The following is an 8,516-nucleotide window of genomic DNA, read 5'->3' as shown; positions in this document are numbered from 1 at the left end:
TCTGAGGCTGATAAAGCGACCAGGTTTATTGAATGTATCCAACACATCCTCCAGCAGGTTCACGACATCCTGGAGAAGTCAAATGCCAAGTGCAAGCAGCGACATGATCAACATTGGGTGGCACACAAGTTTTAGGTGAGAAAAAAGTCTGGTTGGATTTGCAGAAAGAACGCCTTACCAGAGCCCATCGGAAGCTCATACCACTCTGATGTGGTCCTTAAACCATTACCAAGGTTGTGCGAGACAATACTTTTGAGCTCATCATTCCCCCATTCCTTGGCTTGCACTCAGTGTTCAATGTGGACCGCCTTCAACCATACTTCCCAACATTGTTGGGCACATAAGACATTGCAGAGTATCTCACACCAACAGAGTTAAACCCATACTGCATGGAATAGGCCACGAATAATCAGATTATGGACACACAGGTCAAGAACACTCGCCAACGAAAGATCCAACTATATTCGGTTCTCAAAGCTGACTAACTCCTGCACGAAGGCAAGTAGCTCACGAGGGACTAGTTTCAACAAAAGTTTCCTCACCTCATGGAGACTCTGCACACAATGAGGACCATTTCTTCCTAAGGGGGTAGGAATGATCCAAGTGGATATTGGTGGTGACTCACCTATTCCACATAGACCTCCAGTCGGTTTCATTTGTTTCCTTGTTTATTTCAACATTTACTATTTTTAGCATTTTTTCGGGTCTCAAACTTTCGGAACAGTTTTGACCCCCTAAACAACAATTTTTTGAGGTCCGTTGTAGGTCCGTAGCCGTAAGTCAGGGCTTGTAGAACCTGTAGTACTCGGAGAAACCTTTCTAACAAGGTATTGTACACACCAAACGGAGACAAAGTGATGACCCCGGGAAGTTGGCTGCCCATCTAACCCCAATAGGGTCCACAAACTCTTGGTGTTACATATTCTGGGGTTAGGGTTTTGGTTGTTTAGGGTTTTCTCATGTTTTTCAATAATAAATAGGCCCTTGAGCCTCATTGTAACATAGTTTAGAGGCATGTAGCTGCCACATCTCTTATTAGAGATAAGCCACCATTGCTCGAGGTAGCCAACTTATTTTCCATTATGTTTGTAAGCATATTTCAGTATTTGATATTAATGAAATGAAGTATTATTTATGTTGCATCTTTGTATTTATGGTTATATCTGTAATTGGTTACACTCCTGTTTAAATTCAGATCACTTGGCCCTCCTTTGTTATGATACACATTCTCTAAAAATCCATTACAACAAAATGTAATGATAAAATATCCTATGAGTTAAGATGAGAATTGATCATAACCTATTAGTTAAGATGTGAATTGAAACTTAGGTCAAGGATTTTCTATACAATATCAAGATATTGTGCAATGGATTTAAAGATATGCTAAAAAGTGTGTAATTCTCTCAAAGTGTCATGCTTGGCATTTTATCAATCCTATGAAAATGATACCCAATCTCTTATAATTCAACTATATCAAAATCATTAACCTAAAATAAACTCAAACATATTTTTCATAAAAAAATACAATGGCATGCTCTAATATAAAAAGATTTTGTAAATAACTAAAACCCATCTCTCCATCCAACTCCCTTAAGTAGATGTGCATCCATTCTCAAAAAAGATATGTGCCATTAAATTGACACAACTTTTCAAATTTTATAAATATTTCACAACATTTCTTTCGAAACATGTTTTAGTATTCATATTTCTTATCATGATCTCAAACAACATTAGTTAATGTCCCTTGGCATTGGAAATGGAAGAAATAATTGTCTCCCATGAAAAGGGAAAGTGACCACTTTCTATCAATATAGATATTATAAAATTACAAAAAGGAAAACCAATTTTCTAGTTGTCTACATTTAAGAAAATTTACCATTCAGGCATCAGTCATACTATTTTGAAATCTCCACTTACTCTCCGTTGCTGATGGAGGTTTGATTGATCACACGTAACGTGCTTTACTTATTCTGAACGTCATTAAATGCCAACGTATTGCGTACTTAAACTCAAACTCTCATCCTAATGCACTTTCAATTCATATCTTCCCATTTACGCATCTTCACCACGATACAGACGGGAAACGGTTTCATAACTCAAAATGGCAAATAATAGAATTATACGAACCCTATGTTCGTCTCAACGTTAACTTGGAATGGGTAAAACATGGAAATTTTAACCCGTTATTAGCCTAGACAGAAAACGTTCCACAACTAAGTCAGATGAAGCCTATTTTATATTTTGGCATAAATTGACAAAAAGGCCAGAACGTTTTGAAATCATTAATGGCAAAAATATTCTGAATCAAACCCAGATTCAAGACATTCTGATTCAAACGCAAATTAAAGCTAAACATTTCTAAATATTGGAACATATTCAGTGACAATAATCTAACACACTGGCGCTTTCGACACAATGAAAGGCGGTGGAAGCCATGGCAGGTTGCTAGTTATCGTGTGCAGCTAGACACAGATAAAATGATTATTGATGGCCCTTTAGAACCCTAATACAGTAATATAGTTGCGGTTTTGTGATTTTTATTATTATTATCAATTCAATCCCGAAGTGAAGGGAACTGAGGTGGCTGGAATCCAAGAAGATCCAGAAATGAATTGGTCGACTGTGAACTGGGCCGCTACACAAGAGCTGGTGATGACATGAAAACCAGGCCATTTCACACGGTGGGATGTTCCAGACCCGGGGTCGGTGTTCATGTACTCGCCGTAATAGAGCGTTTTCGGTGCAGAGCTTTCGCTCCATGGCAGCCAGCCAGCGGGATCAATGAAGCAGCCGAGATTTGACAACATGAAGATGGTACGAGAGTATGCCCACCATGGCCTCCACAGGTAGGTTTTGACGGACCCTATGACGAGTTGTAGGTCGGAAGCTGGTGTTACTTCACACTTATGGATAGAGATTCCAGTGTTCTGGTTGGGATCTGTTCTTCCCTGAGCTGTGATTGTGTTCTCCTGCCCGGTGATGGGCCTTCTTGGGAAGATGTTGCTGTTCTGGATTACTGTGGCCGCGTTTCCGAAGATGAAGTCGACGGTGCCGTAGATGTCGACTTGGCGATAGAATTGTCGGAGGGAGAAAACGCATAAAGTGTCCTGGTATCCTTTCATACTGCACCGGTACAGGACCACCTGGTCTGCCCCTACCAGAAGCGCCACGGCCTGGAATTTCTGCGGCCCCACTGTGTTCTCGAACGTCATATCTCTAGCAATGAATCTGTTCCCTAACACGGCTGCGCAACCATGAAATCAGTTATTTCACATTGATGAAAATCGTATAATGAATCTGATAATAAGGAATCCACATTCTCCGGAAACAATTAAAGCATATAAACAATATAGATGGAAATCAGGGAGTTCCTTTCTGTATAGGGTCGACGAACAAAGAGATGGAAACTAACTCCCTGGTTATCCTAAAATCTATCTTAATTGTGTATGTGCAAAACTGTATGAGAAACGAAAGAGGGTAATTCTTTTATAAAAATATTAAATTTTTTCTTTATCTTGAAATAATTAAAATTAAAATTAAAATTACTTGAAAACAAAAAGCAATTTGATTTTTTTTCTAAATAAACAAATTTTAATTTTTTCTTGAAATAAACGAATGAGGATGAAAACAAATATCATTTTCTCAATGTACATTACTGCAATATTATCCATGATATTATTTATTTTTATAACTATTCATCATCACAAAACATAATATCAGCATCTCTAAGTATTAAAATAATATGTTGAAATAATAATCAATTAATTATTTTATTTATTTATAAAAAAATGATTTAAAATTAAATTATCATTAACATATTAGATGAAGTAAATTGTTATTAATATATTATATGAAGTGGTGATAGCGTATTTTGTTAAGTCATTCTTTGTTGTCATTCTTAAATGGATGGATTTGATGACTTAAATGCTCAAAATTTAGGAATTTTAGGTAGTGGTTGCTCAAAACACACGTTAGACATCTCAAGACTCACATTATCTATAAAAATATCTCAAAAATATAATTATAAATGATGTTTATCTTTCATGAATGGTCATCTATCTATAAAATATAAGAAAATGACTATAGTCATATAAATTAAATAACTAATAATTATCAAAATATTTATTTTAGATATATTTCACATTATTAACATTAAAATAAAAATCATAAAAAATAACTAAATTATAGCTTTATTTTAAATAAATAAAATTATTATTAATTACAAAAAAAGTCAATATATGAGTTAAACACAAATAAATAAAAAAATTAACAAGATTCTTAATCATGAAAATTTATGTAAATTATAACTTTATTTTAAATAAATAGAATTATTCTCCTCCTTTATGCTGATGATGACTCTTCATGTCTACTGCTCCAAGATGGGTATGACAATTAATACCCACAAGACTAAAGTCATGATCATTAAATCTAAAAAGATCACTCATGATAGTTTCTTCTATGATAACCATTGTCTATAAATATTTTGGTACTCACTTTCCTCATCAGCTGAAGTGGAATCATAGCATCAAGAAAAGAATTATTGGAGGTTGGAAAGCTTATTATGAGCTTGAAAACAATTGTAAGTCGGTGGATATTTACATTTGGAGTATAAAAGGAATTATAGCATCAAAGAAAGAATTATTGGAGGTTGGAAAGCTTATTATGAGCTTGAAAACAATTGTAAGTCGACCGATATTTACATTTGGAGTAAAAACGGCTCCTCTTTGAGACCCTTGTCACCCCTGTTGTCTTATACGGATGTGAAGTTTGGGGTTGCAGTATATCTAGAGAGTCGTGGAGAAAGATTGAAGTGATCCAAAAGAAATTCATAACCTATAACCTCAAGATCAAGGAAAATACTCCCTATCCTATCCTCTTGATCGAACCTGGTCAGTCCCCCATTGAAAGTACATTTATGTTTAGATATCTGATGTATAATTGAAAGTATATCTATGTTTAGATATCCGATGTATAAGAAGAAGTTTTACAACATCGATTCTAAGAGGCTCCCAAAAATTGCCTTTAACTTTAGTCGAAATCCCCACCTGTGACTCAAGTGATGGTGGCATAAGGATGCATAGTCTTGGCTCAACTTTTGGGGGATTAAGGAGGAGATCATCATGGGAAGCAAGGATAGTATCAAAGATACTATTACCTCCAATTTTAAGGACAAGATGTGGGATTGTAAGGAGATGGAGGGTAAAAGGAAGCTTAGATATTATAAGGAGGTGATCAACCCCACCCTTGATAACTAGAATTATCTCTCTATGTTGACCAATGCTAAGAAGAAAATGAACATCGATAGAATAAGAACTAATTCTCATGAGCTTCGAAGTGAGACTCAACAGTGAGCTACTCCCAAGACTCCCTGGGATGATAGAATCTATCAGATTTGTGATACTAAGAAGGTGGAAGATGAACAACACTTCCTTCTATATTGCCCAGTTCTTGCCACATCCACTCTTAATTCCCTATCATCAACCGGACCTCCAATCCTCTTGACTTATTAAGTCAGCCAAACTATAGCGAGCTTGGAGTGCTTCTTTCCCTCCTCCTTGATCATAGAAACAAGATTTTGAAGAATGACAATTGGACTCCTTTTTCTTAGGTACGATAGACCACATTGGTCTTAGTGGATGTTAATCATCATCATCATCATCATTATAAAAAAATCAATATATGAGTCTAACCCAATTTTTTAAGATTCTTAATCTTTGAAATTCTTCATTTGTAACTAAGTTTTGTTATCCTATTATGAGTCAATACCATGGTTTACTAATACCACATATCAAAAATATCATAACTCATATTCATATGACATTTTTTAAATTTAGAAAATATATAATTAGTTTTGAAAAAAATATAACCTTTCATTTATGGTACTAAGTATGATATACAATATTAGGAGAAGACTAAATCTCTACTATCCATTTAATAATGGTTAATAATTAAATTAAAAATTTGGAAGCCTTATTCCAAAATAAACACTGCTATCAATATAATTATAAAATATGAATAAATTTATATATTAATAATAATGATAAATCAAAATATATATTTAATAATAATAAATATATTATTCATAACAATAAATAAACTTATATTTAATAATAATATTAGTAAAAAAAAAAATTATTAATAATTGACTAATAAATAAAAATAATTCAAATTTATTAAGATTTATATGCTTTATCAAATTTAAGGAAGAAATTAATCAAAATTCTATATGAATTTATTTCTATTTTCCAAAAAAGAAAATAAGAGAAGTATTCTCGAATCAACTTATAAAGTTAAGAAGATGGGGAAGATGAGATTGTTATTTTTGTAAATTAGATGAAATTTTAATATAAAATGAATAATAAAAAAATTATCTTCGCCTCTTTATGCGAAGTAACATTGTTTTTTTCTCTTTGATAATTGACTAACTCTTATTTTCACTCTAAAATTCATGAAAATTAGTTTGTAAACTTTTTTATTTTCCTTTTAACGCTGATCAAAACTAAATAAGTAACAAACAAATAATTATATATATATAAATCAATCTAATAGTAAAAAATGTATGGTTAAACTTTTTCATTCTGTAATGTTTTGAAAATTGATCCATTAAAATTTAGCCATAAAACTTTTGAAGATTAATCTTATTTTCTTCCTGAATTAATTAAAATATTAAAAAATTATAATTATATTATTTAAAAAAATAAATTTATTAAATATAAAACCATCCATAGGAAATGTGTTTTTAAAATACTTAGATCTATCTGTTCAAAAGCTAACGAATGAAGAACATATTTATAATATTTATTAAATATTAAAGAATATATTTATTTAATTATAAGTATAAATTAAACTTAAAAGTATTATAGATTTTATAGAGATATAGAATATTGTAAATTTTCCAAAAAAATCTCTAAATAATAATATTCCATTTTATTGTAATTTAAAAATTTATTAAAACTGTACAGCAATCTAATTTATGAAGTACTAAAATAATAGTAATAATGAAATAGAAAAGTAATAAAAATAATAACTTTGTTAAATTTATCATTCAGTAACTCATTTAAATTTTATTTTTGTTTAGTGTGGAGTGAACAAATTTTGGAAAGAGTTGCGTCAAAGCTAGAGACGAAATACAGAAATACATCTTTGTCTCTATTCTTACCGAAAGTTGCAGAAGCGTACGTGGTTGAACCATCTTGCACGTTCTTGCTTCCAGTAACCACGGTTCGATCCTTTCCATCGCCAATGAACATCAAATTCGGCATCGTTATTGGAATATTAACAGCCTCCTTGTAAACACCTGCCTTCACGTAGATGATGTGTCTCTTACTGCTTTTCTGAGGCGCTGCTGCTACTGCTTCCCCGATCGTTCGATAATTGCCAGAACCGTCTTGGGCAACGATTACGTTGGCTTTCTTGGACGTCGACTGCAACAGCCTTCGGTCCCCGACTGATAACCATTCCGGAAATCCGTCTTCTTCAACCCGACCGTAGTGAGACTCGAACGCAGCTTCATCGCCGGCAGACAACATGCTTCGATTTTTCGAGGTGGCCTGAAGTTTGTACAAGGAAAGGGAGTTGCTCACTAATTCAGACACATTCACGGCGGTTGACGAATAGGATTCGTAACAGACAATTTCATGTCATCAAAGCCATTCAAGCATGTGTCCAGGCAACAATTTTTCAAAATAAACCTTTTTACTAAGTGATTATGGAACAATTTTTTTACTTAGTGATTATGCAACAAAAGGAATAATAGCACAATGGCAGTAAAAGAAGAATGATGCAGAAGATAAAAGGAAAAGAAGAATGGTGCATAAGATAAAACGGACCCATGATAACAAGGGTAATGATGAATTTGAAGGGGACACTAAAAAAGAAAAATGAATTTTGTAATTATAGATATATCATTATATTCATCATCGTTCAATCATTAATGATGATACCCCAAATACCTACTCTATAATGTGATTCTCATAGAGTAGTATTAGAAATGCATTTTATGTTGGATGTATTTCTTCCTAAATTGAAGGGTTATTATTTGAAGACATTGATGCCTTATATAGGCTAATGAAATCAAATAAGACAATAAAGAAGATTTCTTTAATAAGAATATAAGTTAAGTGGCATATCTCAACACTAGATTCCTAGAAGCAACTTGAATGATGACTATTTTTCTTTTTTAATGTAGTAATATTTCGAAAAATGAGAGAGTGAGCATTGTTTAGACACCAAATAGAAATAAAACGCTATTTCATAGACAAGTAGAGGTTACATATAGCTTATATATTACAAATTTCTAGCAATCTAGATCCTAAGAAAGAGGATTTGATTAGCTAAAAATAGTAACCTATAAACCCACAATCACAACCTGTAATACACATGTAATGCACATGTATGCACTAATTCTAGGTCTCTTTCTTAATTTTTACATTACAAATAAAAATTACAATAATAATATTGATATTTATCTGGCTAGCCTTCATTAGCACTTACACCCACTTGAATCTCACAGACTA

The 8,516-nt window shown here is 32.8% G+C and overlaps 1 protein-coding gene across 1 annotated transcript; it reads right to left on the bottom strand.

Moving 5' to 3' along the window:
* Positions 1-2,549: 2,549 nt before the first annotated feature.
* On the bottom strand, positions 2,550-7,640 carry LOC149224266 (pectinesterase 2-like; the record flags this gene model as incomplete). Its single annotated transcript, XM_089388133.1, has 3 exons — positions 2,550-3,244; positions 7,160-7,474; positions 7,532-7,640. Coding segments are annotated over 3 exons (1,119 nt in total), but the record flags the coding sequence as incomplete, so codon positions are not given.
* Between the last annotated feature and the right edge of the window lie 876 nt (positions 7,641-8,516).

Source organism: Pinus tabuliformis, chromosome Q (assembly GCF_031772625.1).
Source record: "Pinus tabuliformis cultivar Carrire ecotype Pingquan chromosome Q, CPIR1, whole genome shotgun sequence".
NCBI lineage: Eukaryota > Viridiplantae > Streptophyta > Pinopsida > Pinales > Pinaceae > Pinus > Pinus tabuliformis.
Note: the sequence above shows the minus strand (reverse complement) of the source record. Positions and strands in the feature narration are given on the sequence as shown.